Source organism: Mustela putorius, unplaced genomic scaffold (genome assembly GCF_011764305.1).
Source record: "Mustela putorius furo isolate JIRA1106 unplaced genomic scaffold, ASM1176430v1.1 tig00537227_pilon_pilon_pilon, whole genome shotgun sequence".
In the NCBI taxonomy this organism is placed as follows: Eukaryota; Metazoa; Chordata; class Mammalia; order Carnivora; family Mustelidae; genus Mustela; species Mustela putorius.
The window spans coordinates 8,124,014-8,142,837 of NW_025422368.1; the positions used below are offsets into that span (position 1 = coordinate 8,124,014).

General features: G+C 44.9%; 1 protein-coding gene and 1 long non-coding RNA gene across 3 annotated transcripts in view; one reads left to right on the plus strand and one right to left on the minus strand.

Moving 5' to 3' along the window:
* Positions 1-899: 899 nt before the first annotated feature.
* On the plus strand, positions 900-3,921 carry LOC123390074. Its single transcript, XR_006604718.1, has 3 exons — positions 900-1,177; positions 1,579-1,714; positions 2,693-3,921. It is a non-coding gene; the product is annotated as an uncharacterized LOC123390074 (long non-coding RNA).
* Positions 3,922-3,944: 23 nt separating this feature from the next.
* Positions 3,945-18,824, minus strand: part of PCED1B (PC-esterase domain containing 1B) — a 39,702-nt gene continuing 24,822 nt past the window's right edge. Inside the window, exons 3-4 of one of the 2 annotated variants that reach the window (XM_013063019.2) lie at positions 16,836-17,037; positions 3,945-5,548 (exon numbers count right to left, since the gene is read on the minus strand). In XM_013063019.2, the coding sequence (XP_012918473.1) occupies positions 4,217-5,515 (1,299 nt within the window). In that variant the 5' untranslated portion in view covers positions 5,516-5,548; positions 16,836-17,037 and the 3' untranslated portion in view covers positions 3,945-4,216. Of the gene's footprint in view, positions 5,549-12,605; positions 12,686-16,835; positions 17,038-18,824 lie in introns of those variants that run through there. The other variant, XM_004765593.3, reaches the window with a different exon arrangement.

The window sequence follows — 18,824 nt, forward strand, 5'->3', positions numbered from 1 at the left end:
TATAATGCTCCACTGAAAAAGGGCTTCTTATTTAAAAAGTCACTAACAAGCCTTCTTTTCACTTACACCAACTATTTTATGTGGCATTCTCTAGAACGATCTTTCCCCAAACATGTTTTTTTTTGTTTTTAAGATTTTATTTATTTATTTGACAGAGAGAGAGAGACCACAAGTAGGCAGAGAGGCAGGCAGAGAGAGAGGAGGAAGCAGGCTCCCCGCTGAGCAGAGAGCCCGACTCGGGGCTTCATCCCAGGACCCTGCGATCATGTCCTGAGACAAAGGCAGAGGACTAACACACTGAGCCACCTAGGCACCCCTCGCCCCAAACATGTTTTCAAGAGAAAATGCATATGAAAATGGTCTGTGGCTCAAGAAATCTGGAAAATACTAGGCTACACGTGTTTAAATAAGTTCATTTCATGCAGAACTCAGAGCCTCTGATCCATTAAGAGCCATTGTGAGTTTTCACATGGGGCAGTTAGAGAACAAATCCAGGCATCCTTGCCTGTCGAATGCATGAATAGATGACGGTTCAGAGAGACATGGTTTAGGAAATCTTTCCTTAAAGTTTAATGGGTAAAATCTTGTGGAAAAACTATTTCTACGAATTAAGGAAGCAGTGATAAGAGGACTTTTTTGACATGATAGGAAGGAGATGTTTTCTAGAGTTTTAAGAGCAAGCATACAATTGTTTAAAATCATGGCAAATCCTTTTGACAGGAGCCTTGAAGTTCCAAGCTTTCAAAATAACTTACCTTTGCAGAATTCATGAACATAAATCTGTCTCTGCGAACAACTCCAGGAAATAACATCAATGTTATGATGGGTCCAAGTATCATGCAAGGCAGGGGCCCAGCAAACAAGAGCTTTGCGGCTAGCCAGCAGGGAGGGGGCTGCTCCCCACCCTATGGTAGGATAGATGATTCCATCTGTTTTCAAAGGCTGGGACTTGCTTTGTTTGTGCTTAGGAAAAAACAGTTACAGCTTGAAGTTTTGGCCTTCGACCTCACAGTATACCTTATTCTAGAATAAGGTGAGAATCATATGCTGCTTAGATAATGCTAATTTAATCATTAATTTTACTTTATCTTCTTTTTCCAGAATACAAGAGTCAAGCGAAAAAAGCTTTGAGCGCTGTCAGTTCTTGAGGCCAGAGAAGCCGAATGAACCTTGCATTGTAAGTCTGAACAATAAAGCAATAATTTCTCTCATAACTGTTGAATAAGTTAGGCTCTTTTTTTTTTTTTTTTTTTTTTTTTACCAGAACAAGAGGTTGACTGCATTGCTAGATTTCTTGATTTAAGGAGCAAGGTAGCAATAGTAAACATGGGCAAAGAAAGCTCAGGGCTGGAACAGAAAGGCCAGGAGAGGTATGAAATTAGCACTGAGGAGGTTCTCAGGCTAATCCTATGAGGATGAAGAGGTTCAGGGTGTGATAGCTACCCAGGATGACTTAGATCAAGTTATCAGAGAATTCTAGAGACATTTTTCTAAAATGATCAAATACAGCTCAATTCTAATATAAATTGTTTTTGTGAGTACACAACATGAATTATGTTCTTGAACGTTTATCTGAAGTAAATATACTTGGACACCTTCCTTGCCGAGCGCTATGCTGTGAGACATTGGGAATTCAGCAGTGAACAAGACTTACAGAGCTTACTTCCTGGAGGAAGGGGCTAATGAGCAACTACTGAAGCCTCGAATGAAGGGGGTAAGCAATACAAGGAAAGAATGGGTGCCATGATTGATCCTAATGGTACTTGTAGCTGAAATGGTCCTGAAAGGCATTTTAGGAGGGGACTTAAAAAGTGGGGATGGCAGGATGAAGAGTTGGATATCCAAACAAACAGGAAGTAGGGGATACGGAATATTCCAGGTAAAGAGAACAGCAAGCACAATGACCCAAGTTATGAAAGGGCTTCGCAGGTTGTATACGAACAGAAAGAAGCCCAGTGTGGCTGAGAGCATAAAGGTCAATAAAGAGAGTTCCAGAAGACAACATTGCAGAGGCCTGATCATGTAGGACAGCAGGAGACCCCGTATAGATTTTGTTTGGGGGTAGCGGATTTTGGACTTTTGAGCTCCAGAACTGCTGGGAGAAGAAATGTGTGTTGTTTTAGGTCACCAAGTTTGTGGTAATCATTATAGCAGCCCTAGGACATTAATACACCTGGGCAGGAAAAGATTGTCCCAGAGTCTACCTGCACCCCTCCCCATCGGAGAGAAACAGGACTGTTCAGTGATTGGTGCAATTTAATCCGTAAGATAAGATAGTGGATTCCTCATTGATTCAATGTCTAGTCCTCAGTACTGTGTCCCTAAGAACTCAGTCTCCTTGTCTCATCTGGCATGATCAGATTAAGAAGGAATACACACTAGCCTAACTCATAAGAGATATAAATCACACCACTGATTTATTGATTTATTCACGAAAATAGAATTTACTCAGATCAGCCCCTAAGCCCTGCTCTGTCTTGCCTGGGAAATGTAAAGTAAGAATGAGCCGACGTGTTTATCTTGAGGGCTGATGTTAGCAAATCTCACAGCCTTGTGCATTCACCTCCTCCCTGGGATTAGAACATTGACATTGGCTAGATAGGCGCTCTCTCTCTGGACTTTGCTGGGATGTTCTGGCAAATTCTGATTTGCTGGTACCACCTTTCTTGAGTCCTTGATGGTTGTTATCCAGCCATTTCAGGAATATTCCTTCGATGTGCTACAATGATTCCACGGACAGCACCTCCTCAGGGACCTGGGTCACGGTGTCACCAAGAACACCTGTATGCCACCTCCTCATTCCCTCATGGATTCACTCAAGAAACATTATTCAGTACTATATGCTATACTTGTACCAGGATTTGAGACAAAGGTGAGTGAGATGAAGGTCTTATCTTTCACAAATTTTATGGTTTTTTTTTAGATTAACAGTTGCTGTGTATTTCTCCTATAGAGAACTGATCTCGTCTATTTTTTGTGATTTCAAATTTCAATTTTTCCAGGGTAACATTTCCTGACACTGTCAACTTCAGGAATGGTCCAATTGAGGACTTACAAACCAGTGGAATCAATTCAATGAAATAATCTATGACTCAGACAATGTTAGTCATGTCCTGTTTTGACTATCTTATACAAGTATTAACATTTCACGAGTCTAGGATGATAAAGGCCCTAGCATATTAAGTCTTCATGATGTTAACATTTCCACAAAACAGTAAAGAGATGGCCACGGCCGCCTGTCAGAGTTGTGCACTGGTGGCCCCTTCCAACCAGTAGTTTTATTCTGTAACAGTGATAGATGTTGTCATCGAGTGCAACTTAACTTTTTTCTAATTTTCTCAAGTCCCAAGCATGAGACTCTTCAAAGAAATCACCGTCCTGAGCATGCCATGCATTCTACACACATTGCATAACTAATCAGTAAGCTTCTGGAACTATGGAAGCATAGGGGTTTTCACCATCATTTTCATAGAAAGACAATGTTTGGTTAACTGTCCCTCTTAGTGTGACATTACTGTGGTAACAATCAGTCCCCATGGTCTGAAAGTTCATGTCAGTCAGAAATTCGTATAGACTAGAAAAGACTTGTGAAGAGGGATTTTTTTTGTGACCTAGGACAAGTCACTCACTTCTCTTAGCTTGTTTCCTTGTTTGTGTCAGTTAAATATCATTTATTTAGCTTTCCTGGTTTTACAATTCAATCACTCTTTGAGAAACTCTGGAAAATACCATAAAAAGTTCAAGTTCTTTTGTTGATTGGTAAGGAATCAGGTCCAACTTACGGAAACCTTCCGAACGATTTTAGACAAATTCCACTTTGAGTAGTTTATCGTAAAGTAGATGCCATAAACAGTCAGCAGATACTGTCCTTGCTTTTTACGAAGCTAATTCTTAATGGAAGGGAGAGGCACTATTTAAATATAGACACACCCGAAACCCACTACTTTCATGAAACAACTTTTTTATTTCCATTTTCTGTTTACAAAAAAGAGAAACAGAATAGGGAGTGGGGGAGGTGGGAATAATGCTTGGTCACCCCCAGAGAATAGAGGAAGAGGCCATAGTCAACAAAAATGGAGAAGACTGCCCTTCCCTGCCATTACCGGTGAAAGCAATGACTGAACTAAAGTCCGAGCACGGACCAAAGGCTTAAGTTAACAAGGTCCGTCTCGGGGAGAGTCAGATGATCTGTCCAGTCCACGAACATGAGGAGGGTTTACTGAGGCCTTGGCTGTGGGCGGGAATGGGCCCGTCTCCTGGAAGATCTCGGCCGCCGACCCCAGGGCGTATAGGGGCCACGAGACACAAAGCGGGGGAAGCCCCTATGAACCACAGGAAATCGCTGCAGATAGGGTACGGGGCCAGGGGGCACCGGGGGCTGAGGATAGATCATGAAGTCATCTTCAGAGGATAATCCTGTCTGCGTCGGTGAGAGGGCATCTGAATGGAAATAGTTTGAGTTCTGATCCGCCTGGAAAGGCTCGTCTGAGGCAAAATTCGTATCTTGGGGACAAAAGAGGAACCGCGGCATCACCGGGTGGAAAGTAAAGGGATGAGGCTGTGGGGGCAAGGGCAGGCGGGGAGGCTGGGGCAGAGGCAGAAGGGGACTCGGGAGTAGGGGGCCGCACCTTGAGGGCGGGAAGGCCCGTGGAGCCCTGCCAGCCTGCCTCCTCCTCTGAACGCCCCGGCCGCGTCCCCCCATCGCCGGGTCCAACGGGATCCACGCACTCACACTGTCGCGCTGCGGCAGCTCCACGCCCCAGGCGTCGGCCACGTGCGCCAGCAGCAGCTGGGAGAGGTGGCGGTGTGCGCGCTCGTTCCAGTGCACACCGTCGCGCTGCAGGTGCTGCTCGGCGTGGCGGAAGTGGAAGTGCAAGTCCAGCACGTCGAAGCCGTGCTTCTTCGCCTCGGTAGAGCTGTAGAAGTTGGCTTCAATGACTTGGACCCTCAGGGAGTCATCCCCAGGCTGGTGCTCGGGCGGCAGGAAGCCCGCAGTGATCTGCTCGCCCACGGGCATGGCCGTGTTCCACACCAGCAGGCACGACTTGGGCAGCACCTGGCCCAGGAGCCCGAACAGGCTCTCCAGGTTCTTCAGGTAGCTCTGCCAGGAGTCCGGGCCATACCTGGATAGGTCCCAGAGGCACGAGTTCATGATGATCACATCCGGGTGGCCATGCTCGCTGGACTGCAGCTCCTGCAGGACGTCCTCCAGGTAGCTGGAGTAGACGCGCGTGAGGAAGTAGAAGCGCACCAGGTGGTGGTTGTCGCAGAACTGGCGGACCTCCCGGTACTGGATGCCATTGTGCATGGGGCCCATCTGGCCTCCGTCCACCAGCTTGTCCTTTTCAAAGCTCTCCTCTCCCTTGGCCTTGAGCTGGGTGGTAGTGAGCAGGCAGTCCTTCTGCAGCAGGAGCACCAGGTCTTTGTACACCGCCCTTTGGACTGAGTCTCCCAGGATGACCACGAACTTGTTGTGGAGCAGCTGCTGCACTTCGGAGGCATACAGGTGGACCATGGCGCCCAGGGCATGCAGCAGGTCTTCAGATCGCTAGGACAGAAGGAAGAGAGTGGCTGGGGGGGGGAGGGTTCTCGAGGAAGGGGATGGAGGGTTGGCCTGGGAGTGGGAAGACAGCAAGAAGGGAGCCCTGCTTGGCCACGCCTCACCTTGACCTGTGAACCCCTGCCCTGTGGCTCTTGGGAGGCCGGAGTTCCACCAGGTCTGAAGCGGCCAAACCCCAGGCCCTCCCCTGGCTAGAGGGGAAACTGCCTCTGGGAAGGCAGCTCCGGCGTCTGACCCCTGGAGAATGGGGAGGTAGACTTTGCAGCTACTTCACAATGAAGATGGTGAGTGAGAAAGGATGTGGGAACGCTGTGATACGTTAAACTGAAGAGGTTACATGTCACATGTGAGGTCTGTGTTGCTGGAACTATAGGAAACGTATCATTGAGAGAAAATATGCAAAAACAGAGCTTTTAAGAGAAAAGTAGGATAACGGGTGACTTGCCTTCCCTCCTTTTCTGTAAATATACTTTATATAATTGTATGTTTCTTTTAATAACTTCAAAAGAATTCAATGAAATGCAACAAACAACAGAAAGGAAAAGTATGGGGCGCCTGGGTGGCTCAGTTGGTTGAATGTCCGCCTTCAATTTGGGTCATGATCCTGGGTCCTGGGATCAAGCCCCATGTTGAGCTCCCCGCTCGGCAGAGAGTCTGACTTGTAAAAAAGGGCATTAACACTGGAAATAATTCACATGTTACAGCTGTAATATTCTTTGCTTTCCATAGGAAGACGATCAGAATATGCCATCCCCAAATAATGACGTTTTAAAATAAGGATTATTTTGAGCTGAAAGCAACTAAGAATCAGCAGACACATGAAAAGTTCTCCGCCTTAATGCAGTGTATAAATTTCCCTTTGAGGCAGGTGCTCCTTCCCCACCAGGAGGAGAAGAGTCAAGGAAGACAGGGAGCTGTCGACACCAAGATGAGTTTGCATAAGCTGACTTTACTAAAATAACCCCGATTATCTATTAGTTCCGCTATATATTTCTGAGTTTTCACAATTCATCATCCCAAGAAACCCAAACCGGTTTTCCCTTTGTTAAAATGATATGTAAGCCCCTGAATCGGCTTCTTTGTATTTCTGTGTGAAGTCCTGTGCACATAAATATTGGTAAAAATCGTGTGCTATTTCTCCTTTTAACTTGTCTTTAGTTGACAGGGCTCCAGACACAGAACCTAACAGGGTAGAAGAAGAGTTTTTCCTCCTGAGCACTTTGCATAAAACATTAAGAGTTGTGAAACTCATCTTCAAAACTTTATTTTAAAGTTGTCATTTATAACCATATCCATTAATGAATAAAAGGTAAAAACACACTTCAGTATCACCAACAGATCTCACATGGGGAAGAATACGGCATCCACTCACACTTACACAGAAGCCAATAAAATCCACTGTGGCTTGATATTCGTAGGCTTTTAGATATCAGTAGGCATTTTAAGAGGGGTGGATGGATAGCTATTATTAAATTACAGTTTATCAAAGCTATATTATTTGTGGTTTTAAATGGGTACAAGTACAAAAATAAAAATATGAACATGGGTGGTCTCTAAGAGTTGCCCTAAGAGAACAGTTGAAAATACTGGCTTATTTTTCCCCCAAAGAATCTTCATTCCAATGTTTTTGTTATCAGAAAAAAGAAAAAAAAAAGCTTAAAAAGAGGATAGAGCTCATTGCAGTACAACAAAATAACACCTTAAGCGAACTCCAGATCCCTCTGGGGCTCAGGCATGTTCCTTTGGAATGATTTCTCATACTTGTTAGGTGTCTACTTGGCACTCCCCAGAGGGGGTATAAAAATGAGTACAACCTGCTCCCTTCAGGAGCATATCAGAAACAGTCAGTGGTAACTATGACACAAAGTGCTAAGGGCCATGAACACAGAAAACAGGTGCTGAGGACTTTCAGGGGCTTTGTGAACAAAAGTACTCCCCTGCCCCAGACTCCAGTCTCCAAGGTGCAACGGGAAGGGGGAAACCTCCTCCCAGAATTTCCCCGGGTTCTCATGGTGCCACTCGTGTGTTCTCTCTGGGCTGGCACTCTGCTCCCAACCTGGGCCTCATCCCCTAAGATACTGAACACCATCCCTTTCCATTGGAGTACTCTCCCTGCGGTGAGTGGGCAGCTCTGATAACCTGGTGGCCCTCTAGACTGGGACTCATAGGCGGGAGTCCAATCCACCACTCAGATGCTGTGGGAAACAGAGAAACTGAAGTATACTGGTGAAGAGCACTGCTTTGGGAGCAACACTACTTGGGTGTGAATCCCAACTATTTACCATCTCTTCATCCTTGGGCACTTACTTAGTCTTTCTCTGACTCAATTTTCCTCATCTGCAAAATAGGACTTTTGGAGTGTCCGCTTCAGATTTCACGGGAGGACCCAATATAAAATGGTTAGAACAATCCCTGACCAGTAGTAAGCATGGATAAGGGTTAGTTAGTTATAATTATGGAGCAAGTTTCAAAATACCGGGTTAATCAACTATTAAGGGTGGGGGGCGGATTTACAGGGTTTGTCCTGTTTGTCTAGCAGGGTTCTGTGCTGAGCCAATGAGATAATCCAAGGGAAAGATTTCAAAATAAAGTAAAATGAAGGTTTGTTGAATGGCTACTGGAGGCCAGCTGCTTTACAAATGTAATTCTATTTACGAGATAATTTTTATCATTTCCAATCTATAGGGAAGGACATCGATGTGATGGAGCTAAAATTTAAAACCACCGACACCAAAGTCGGTCTCTGTTGGGAGCGCTCCTTTATAGCAGAATGCCTAGTAGGCTGGTCTGAATGGAAAAGCTTGGCTCCTGTTACGGAGGTGTTTGAAGACAAGACAGAAGAGTGCTTTGGTGTGTCTTCAAGGCACAGGCAGGCAACCATTTCCTCTGCCTGCCCAGGAGAGGTGGTTTATGTGCACAGGGGAGGTGGGGGGAGAGGACTATGAGTAAGAGTATACATATTTCATCCCCTACCTTAATCTCTACCAAGAGACATGTCAAAATAAGTGACCTGGATTTTAGAATAACCAAAACACAATTCTGCAGACTCCTAGGCCTTCTGAGTGTGTGAGGAAACCTGGCTGCCCTGTGTCCCCACCAGGGAACTTAACCCACCCAGATAATGTGCTAAGAGCTCGGAGTCAAAACTGGGCAAAAAGGTCTCCCTAGGAATTTCTCATTGTTCTTCTGCGGTGGCACAGGCAAGCAGAACAGACTGTGGAAAAGAAGGGAGGAGGAAATGACTGGAAAGAGCACTCTAGTTAGAAGTTACACTGAAAAGGAAATTCATGAAATTCTTGATCAAGAGCACCACTGACTGTAACAGGATTAACTAAAAGATACCAAGCACTACATAACAAAACCCGACAAGGGAGGCCTGGGTGGCACAGTTGGTTAAGCGGCTGCCTTCCACTCAGGTCGTGATCCCAGGGTCCCACATCAAGCTCCGTGCTCGGCAGGGAGCCTGCTTCTCTCTCTGCCTCTGCTGGCTCACGTGCGCGTTCTCTCTCTCTCTGACAAATAAATAAATAAATAAAATCTTAAAAAAAAAAATAGCATTAACAACAACAACAACAAAAAACCAAAGTGCTTGGGGGTCGGGGTTGGTGAATGAAGAATAAATCAGAGCTAACTCTAAAAACAAAGGTTGGTAAGTTTCATTTTCAGAGCTCTTTTTATTTCCAAAAAACTGAAACAAAAGAGGGATTTGAAAACAGATTACTGGTCTTTCAAGCCTAGGCTTGCTTCTTCGCTTCAAATTTGCTGAACTCACTTATTAGTTTGGGTCGCGATTTTATAAATAAGAGTGACTCGCTCACTCATTCATTCAATAAAGATCATTGTGAACCCGATACTGTACCAGGTAGAAGGACTATGTGTGAAAAGCCAGTCTCTTCTTTTAAGAGCAGAAGCAAGGGAAGGGATACATAAGAGGCAAATATGGAAGGTGCTAGCAGCTACAAAGGATGAATGCAAATGAAGAGGGGAAGCCTGCTGGAGGAGTCAAAGGGGGGGGGATGGGCCCGTGAGCCTTGCAATCTGCGATTCCAACCTCAAATTAACACCTTTTTGTTTTTTTTAAAGAGTTTCGTGGTGATTCCTGAAATCATATTTTTAAGCTGGTTCCATGGGTTCTATTTGGACTTTGACTAAAGCTCTGACAGAAACATACATTAATAATGGCTACTACTATAATAAATGACTTTCAAGCATGTTTCTTAGATTTCTTTGGGGGTAATTAATTTTTTAATAGCGTCATAAGCCACGACTTATAAATCACTGACTATTGCTGTATAACTATCACATACCAAACATGTAACATTTGCTTCTCATTAATCAATTGTTGCAGAAATTAGGTTAATTTTTTTTTTCTTTTCTTACTGATCTTTAGTTACAGGAAAACAGACACAGAAATAGGTCAGTGGCCCTAGAGACCCTGCAATGAAGTCTTAAATCAGAGGTAATCCCTAACGATTAGGATGTTGTCTTGATTAGTTGTAGGAAGTACCTGTAACTAGTTTAAAAAGTTTCTTGCAGAAGACTAACCATCTTAAGGCAACATTATCCTGGGACTATAAATAGTTCACTTCCTTCTAACTGCATTTTTGGTAATCAAATCAATGTTCTGAACTTTCCAAGATTCCCTTACATTTTAATGGAATAGATGGTACAAATACAGTAATTTTTCAGGAATTCGCCTTAATGTGTTGGCATCTGTTTAGTTTTTTCTAAGTAGGCTTTCAACTTGTCAAAAATTAAATTGCATGCCATATAAAGTTTTCAAAGAAGAAAAACAATTCAAACTTCTCTTTGGGAAAGCTTAACGAATGGCCTGAGGTTTGCTGATTGCTCAAGAAATTCATCTTTTGCTCTGGGCCAAGTCAGCTAACACATACTCTTCTATAGAATGCAAAAAAGGGGGAAATAATGCAGGCCTACTATTTTTAAAAAGTGGTTTTAGGAGTAAATTAAAAAAAAAAAACACATAAAATAAAAAGCACAAAGTATTGTGAGGTGCTATGGTAAATAATGGCAAATCATTTGCAACTTAACAGCCAGGAGCAAGTCCAATTCTAATCCCCCCACTCCAAATAACCTCTTCCCTAAAAGAGGGCTCTCAGCTGGGCAGTCCAATTAATTATTTCAGCAAAAATTTAGAGTACACCTGGGTCTATATGGGGCCCTGACAGCTGTCATTCTGCAAATTTGACTCATCTCCCTCCCCCACTAACTACTGTCAGGTTTCCTCTACCCCATCCCGGTATCACCCAACCCTACCATATGGCCCATATTTCTACCTTGCCTATTCAGGGAGTCCTCACCACGTCTAACCTCTCAAACACACGTGATGTAAATGGAAATCTGAAACTTCAAAGTGGGTTCCACATAACTACAAGTTTTCCTTGTGAAGGCAAGAATCCCTGCAGACCTATTCCAGTATCATCACCATCCCTCCAGAGCCACCACCTAAAATCTGTGATTCTTTCGCAACAAAATACCCACAGAAGAATTTCACATGCTTTAAGAGTCTGAAAGTTACCAAGTTTAAAAATCTGTAAGGGGGGGAGGGTGACGCCTGGGTGGCTAAGTTAAGCGTCTGCCTTGGACTCAAGTTATGATCTCAGGGTCCTAGGATCCAGTCCCACAGAGGGCTCCCAACTCAGCAGGGAGTCTGCTTCTCCCTCTGCCTGCTGCTCTCCCTGCTTGTGCTCACTTGCTCTTTCTCTCTGACAAATAAATAAATAAGATCTTTAAAAAAAATTTTAAAAACCCATAAGGGAGCATATTTTTTTCCCATAGTGATAGGTTAACAGAAAATGTTCCCATGGACTTTAAAAAGAAACATAGGTGGGACACCTGGGTGGCTCAGTTGGTTAAGCCACTGCCTTCGGCTCAGGTCATGATCCTAGGGTCCTGGGATCGAGTCCCGCATCGGGCTCCTTGCTCAGTGGGGAGCCTGCTTCTCTCTCTGCCTCTGCCTGCCGCTCTGCCTGCTTGTGTTCTCCCACACTCACTCTCTCTCTCTCTGATAAATAAATAAAGTCTAAAAAATTAAAAAAAAAAAAAGAAACATAGGTAACATCCTTTACGAATGAAGTGGGGGTGCATAGCAGGTAACCTCTCCAAAAAAAAAAAGAAAGATAAACTTATGGAGCCTTTATTCAAAGAGACCCATTAAAAAGCAACACGAAGTGCTCGCTTCGGTAGCACATATTCTAAAAAGCAACACCAGTAACAGCTCTTGTTTTACGAAAGGATCTCCTAAAGTTTGAAAGTATTTTAAATTTTTAATATTTTAAATATTTAGAGTTAAAAAATATTTTAAACTGGGTGGCTCAGTGGGTTAAAACCTCTGCCTTCGGCTCAGGTCATGATCCTAGGGTCCTGGGATCGAGCCCCACATCCGGTTCTCTGCTCGGCAGCGAGCCTGCTTCCCTTCCTCTCTCTCTGCCTGCTTCTGCCTACTTGTGATCTCTGCCTGTCAAATAAATAATAAATAAAATCTTGAAAAAATTTTAAAAAACCAAAGCAGTTCTTATAAACAAAAATAGGATTTCTATCCTGTACAGTCTTTGACGAACTTCCACATTCTGGTCTCAAACCATTATTTAAACGACATCCGCTAACTCCCTTCCCATTACTCCCTGAGACTGCAAGATAACGGAAAGGCAGGGAGTGGGCTTTCCCTTCCAGCAGACAATGAAGATAGACGTGGACTCTGGCCCCAAACAGCTGTGAGCTCTTGGGCTGACTGCCCACAGTGCTGAGCCACTGTTTCCTCTGGTGTCAAACAAGGGTAAGTAAGATCGCCTACCGCACTGAACAGTGAAGAGGGAAAAGAGATCACATCAATGTCTTTGAAGGGCCTAGTACGGTGCCTGCCTTGCCTTAGGCACCTTTAAACCTTGGGCACAACCACCTCTCCCCTCAGGGACCCCGGAAAAAACCCCAAGCCTGCAGTCAGCACCTCGCTCCCTGTTCCCTCCGTGGAACCCTTCCAGCCCACACTCCCCATCTCCTCCCTCCCACAGGGGCAGAGCTTTACCTCCTCAGGTGTAAAGGTAGTTCCTCAGCTCAGGTGGCTCGCCCTTCCACCTTCTCAGGAACTCTGCTCCAGAATGTCCCCTGGAGAGTGGATAATTACGCATTCTACTTTTTCTCCCCTCTCCTTCGGCTGATCCCTTCCCTTAAGCACTAAACACATTCTGGTTTCTTGCTTTAGAAAAGAAAGGAAACTTCTTTGACTCCACCTCCAGACAGTCCTATCTTTTACTTCCCCTTCAAGGCCACTTTCAAAAAGAGTTGTTTGCACTGCCTGTGGCTGGGTCCTCACCTCCCACTCACTCCTCCTCTTACTTTAATGCTGCTTTTTAACTCCACCAACCCGCAGAAATGGTGGTCAGTAAATGACCAGTGACTTCCCCACCGCCCCTGTCAATGCCCCCCCCCCAGTCCTTATCACCCCAGCCTCATTCCCAGCTCCTCAGGGGGCCAGGGTCCCCCAGGGTGACTCCCTTTGGATAACTGCCCGAGACTGACACCCTTGTCTCCCGGCTCACCTCCCCCAGGATCCTCTTGTCAGTTTCTCTTTCTCGGACAATTCCCCAACTGTTGGTCTCTCTCGGGACCCACTAATCGTCTCCTTTCTTCTTTTCTTCAACCTTCTTTCCCTCAGTAAGTCCGTCCAGTCTCACGGCATCCGTCAACACGGTGATCACACTTCTCACTTCTCAATTTGCCCTACACGGTTCTGGCTTACCAGCCCCCTGCCCCGTTCACCCTGCACAGTTCTTAAGGGCACCCCTCCCCCGACCAAAAAAAGTCCCACTTCGGATGGAAACAAATTATTCGGTCTCCTTATCAATCACCATTTGTATGCAGATGACTCCTGAATTGTGGCAAAGCCCAGCGGCTCGGAGGGGGGCCTCCGGAGTCAGCCCCCTGGATTTACATCCGGTTGCACTGCTTGCTCGCCTCTGCGACCCCAGGCAGCTTAAGTAAAATTTTTTTGCACTTCAGAGCCCTCATCAACAAAACGAGAACAATATTATGAATTGAGGGTTACTTGAACAAAGCCATTAGCGTGAGGTCTGCCGCATTTTTAAGTGCTCAACGCATTTAGCCAGCCCAAACTTTTCTCCTGAGTTCCAGACCTATTCAGGTGAGTAGAATAAAGTTCCCAGGGGGCGGGGAGGGAGAGGGGGCAAGAAGGAACCGTCTGTGTGGGCCTCTTATCACTTTCAAATTCTCTAGACGCCCATTTATCCTACCATCAAACTGTGGGTGAATTCCTGAGATAATTCTCTTGTGACCTTTGGACAATCTTCCTAAAGGTAAGAACCGATCATCTGTGGGAATGGCGGCGGCGTATTCTTGCTTCCCGTTTTCCGAGAGCTGCTGTTATCATTTATGGGGCAACAGTGGTTGGGGAGAACCAGGTGGAAATAACCTCTGTTTCTGAAATGCTTGTATCAAGGGATTTTTTTATGGTTCATGACCGCGGCTGCTTCCACTATTCCTGAAAAATCTCAAAATCCTTGAATGAAAGCCTGGATGGAGAACAGTTCAACTATTTCCTGGCATTAAAAAAATGAGATGTAATTCTTGAGGATAAGCTTTAGGGAGGAGGATGTTGCAATCTATTTTGGGAAGCTGAGCCCAGTGACCAATTTCACCTCTGTTTTCTTAGATTTTATGATGAACTTTTTTTTTTAAACTTTCCATTAATTCCTCTTAATTCTTAAAGAAGTGTGTCTTCACTTTTAAAGACTTCTAAAATGGTCTGTTAGGTTGTGTTTGCTTACCTAAAAGGTGATCATCTAGGGTTTTGACTTTACTGCCTTCACTTTCATTTGGTATGCTAGCCTAACTCCCAGCATTTTGTAATGAGAAACTTTGTTTTTTAAACTAGTAGATGACCCTTCGTCCTTTGCAGCTCCCCAACCCCTGTGGATGAGCTTTGGAGCCCGTGCACCCCCAGAGAGCTTTTTCTCATCTCTTCGTCTTTGCTCTGTGGCTTAGCGTCCGTGTCCCCTAGCCCCTTCCTCTACTGAAATTCTGTTTCTGCCTTAAGATCCAGCTTGAATGCAGGTCTGTCTGAAAGTCTTTTTCCCCTAGAGAAATCTGGTTCTAATGGTGACCCACTTTAGAGAGCACTTGGTTCTAGTTTGTACTATGATTAACCATCCATGTGTCCTCCGAACCCGGTATAGCCTAGTCCTGGATGGCAGAGGTGGGTCTCACCCATCCTGCTATCCCTTGCGGCCCAATGCCTTCCGCATACTGGTTAGTATTCACTGAGCAGTTACTATGTTCAAGTCTTCTCTCTGCCCACAACCTGGTGAGGTAGAAAGTCTTATATTCTCCATTGTATAGAGAAGGAAACTGAGGCTTGGAGAGGTTATGTACATCACCCAGGGCTGTCCAGCCAGCGAATGACAGAACTGGTCTGTCGTTGCCAATGAATCTTCTGATGGATGAGATCAGCTTCAGATATTGTTTTGTTTCTTTAGGAGGAAATAGCCTGGGCTTTTAACCCCAGCCGTAAATATTAGTGGAGATGGAGAGGAAAAAATAGTCTTATCTAGAAAAAAAATATTTGCATCTCGTTTTCCTTTTCATTCTCTGTTGAAAAACAAAGCCATGTTTTTGTACACAGCTTTAAGTTTTTCCTTTGAGGAGACAGAGCGGGGATGAAGTTAACTTTAGGTGCGCTCGGATCACTGATGGTTAACTGTTCCTCCTTGTGAGTCCAAGGAAAAGTCAGTGCTGCGCTAAAGCTCTCTTTGTGCCTCAGGTTTTTTAGACTTAGGCAGACTACTCCAGATCCTAACCGGTGGTTGAACAGAAAGTTCCCACGGTTTGAAAGGAAGGGGGAGGGGGAGCCAGTGATGACGAAGTTGCTTTCAACTGATGGACAGGTTGGATTCTGAAAATTCTGTCTCCAGGAATGGCCACAAAAGCCAACTGAAGGGGGGATGTGAACGTGAGGCCGAGTCGGCAGGCTGGGGGTTCGCTATGTCCAGAGCTCGCTTTATCTCTGTGAGAGATGCTCACTTCAGCTTTTAAACGGGAGAAATGGCCTCCAGTGCTTATCCAATGCTTTAAGAGCAAAAGCTCTTAAAATGGAGATTCTTTTATTATTGCTGTTATTCTTGTTAACAATGTAGTATCTGAATGCAATAGTGCTTCTATGAGAAAAAAAGGGTTTGAATTTGAAAAGGGAATTCTAAGAGTCAGTCTCTGTCTGCCTTCTCCCTCGTCATACTATGTTGTAGAAAGTTCTTGGAAGGCCTGACTGAGTTCCCACTGCTCTGGGTGCTGGCAGCAGGACTGAGGATTTTGCCCGTTCCGAACGCTATGGCTTGGAACCAGAAGAGGGGCAAGGTCCAAGGGGTGAGAAATTCAGTTGGAGAAAGGAATGTCTGCACTCAGTCTGACACTGGCTTTTCCCCAATCATGTTTTCTTCCCTTCAGCAGAAGTTTGGACCCCTGAGCTGCTTTTCCTACTGTCACATTCAGCCGTGCTCTCAACTTCTCCCCTGTCCCTTCTAACAAAATCAGGTCAGCAGCCTGGAACTGCCTACCTTAGGGTTCATTGTGGAAATCAGATGAGATGCTCTGTAAACTTTATAAATGTTAATCATTGTTATTCTGAGCCACCTTAGCACGTCGGAGGGATGGGTTTCACTAGTTAAGAGAGCTTTCCGGTTGAATGGAGGCCTTAGTTTATTATTTAGAAACGCTAATTTCACCTGTTATTCTGTAATGTTTAGTATCCACATCACCCCGTGTGCTCCATGTTTCAATTATCTCTTCACTCCTCCTAAGAACCCTGTGACATCGGTATTATCTTTTTCTCCTTTTTACACACCCAAAAAATTGTTTGGAAGATTGAATCATCCGCCCAAGGTCATCTGTTTTATAAAAAGCAGAGCTGGAAGTCAAGACTGACGCCAAGCCTCTGTGGTCAACCACAACCTACAAGATTGCATAGACAACAGATGCTTCTTGTCCTTTCTCTTGTTCACAACTGTCTGTCTCTCTTTACTGTACGTTTTCAGAGATAGAGTAGTTTATCAATCACGAATCCTTCTCCTTACAAAACAACACTTGTCTTGTTCCGGCTGTCCAGTTAAGTGGGGGTAGGGTGAAGGGGTTAGGTTGGTGATTCCGCTCTAGAATAAGTGCCCAAAAAGGGAGGAGCCTAAGAAAGGCTGCTCAGAAATATGAAATTAATGCTTAAAATCAAATGGGAAAACTGCAAAGTACTTACTCATTAAAGTAACTGGTGATAAAAGTGTACCTCTCCGTTGACTCTAGATCTCTTCCCTGGACAGATTCCTTTGTCCGCTGTCGATCCGAGGGCCAGGTTTGGAGAGCCCAGAGCCCCGGCTGCTAGGCAGATAAGTTCACCTCTGCGTGCTGCTAGTTTCGCAAGCCAGCGGCTGGGGAGAAGATGCCATTTCCGGTGGTATCTGAGGCAAATGACACGAGTCAGCATTTACTTCTTTGCATTAGGAAGCGGAAGACTAATGACCAAAGCTTGAAGATATGACCCATGTGAAAACACAAAGTGTCAAGTAAACCCCAAATGTAGCATTTTCCTGGAATCTGGGGCTGAGCTGGTTTTCATTTCACATTTCTCAGTAATTTGGGCGTAGTTTATATGGACTCTTAAACTTCGTTCTGTCTTAACAATTCAAGACCCTGGGCTCTTCGTACCTTGTGTGTGTTCCCCCTTGAGAAAGCAGAGTGGGGAAGGAGAGAAAGATGGGCGGGGAGGGCAGAGAAAGAGGAAATGAGAAAAGGGAAATGATGAGAAGATCGCCCCCTTTTCTAATTAATTTTTCATAGTAATAATCCTGCACTTTTGTGTGCTGCATTGGTTTACATGGGCGCTTTCAAATCCTTTCCCTTGACCCTCCAAGGCCATGTGGAGGAGCAGCCCAGGCAACGGCCACAGAGGATGACAGGACCCAGTGAGCTCATAACCTGGCAGACACACAAGGACCTGCTGATCCCCCCCCCCTTCCACAGGGGTTTGGGGAAACCCCCAGGGAACTGGAGAGGCCTGGGGGGGGCGGGGCGGGGTCTTCCCCTGGGTTAAGATAAGCGCCTGGCTTTGTTTTCTGGGGTCTGAAAGGACATGATTTGGAGGCCAAAAAATACCCCCTTCCTACAAATACCACGATGAAAGCGAAGGAGGGAAAGAATCAGAAGAAAGGAAAAAGGAAGAAATGAAGCTCTAAAAAATGTTTTTCCCCCAACTGTGAACCGTCTATGGTGTTTTCAACACTTTAGGACTGAGCATTTCCTCGCCAAGTAATAAGCTCCAAAACAGTTCAGAAATTCACGCCCTCTGCACTTAGTTTTTGTTTGTTTATTTGTTTGTTTTTTAATACTGTGCTGTTTGGGTCAACCGGCCTATAAAAGCAGCCCAGCTGCCCCTTCTTGAGAAATGTCGTTTCACATTATTTTGTTGAATACTTAGTGTGTGGCTCACGAATTCCACCCATCACACATTGTTTTTATTCTCTCACCAATAACCATAAATCAGGTTATTTTGCATTTTTTTCCCATGGTTTTTCATACACTCGTTACGTGTCTCAAGGCAAGGCTGCATCTAGAACCTAATGACTTCATTAGGTGACTTCAGCATTTTAAAATTCAGAGCCGTGTATTACAAAACTGAAAATTGGCCATTATTTGATTCTAGAAATGAAGTTTCAAATCTCTGCAGTTCTCCAGGTTCCAGCTCGTCTGCGCATCGTGAGAGTGAAGGGCCTTGTGAGGTCTTAGGGGAAGATAATCAGAATTGGTGTAATTCTAAGACCAAAGAACAGAGGATCTGGAATGATGCAGATGATAATCTTGCTTATCCTCTTTGCATTTAAAATAAAATTGTCTGAGACCAAACAGCAGATTTTCCACCGATTTTCTTACTTCTAGGAACTTATTACGGTATGTGGAGACAGTATACTCTGCTACTCTTCGGGTCCCATTTCGTGTTCCGTCGCTCCGTGAGCTGGCTTGCTTCCTTTGCCACCTAAGGTCGTCCCCTAAATGATAAGGAATACAGATGTTTGTAGAAGGTTTTACACTTAGAATCTCACAAGAGACCCCGCTTATCAAGTCAGGCAAGCCCTAATCATTAATCTTTCCCATTGCAGATGGTGGAACTGAGGCCCGGAGCAAACCCAAATGACTTTGCCTTGACTGAGTGCTCAGGGCCTGGGTACACTTAGGGCTGTGGGGTGGGACA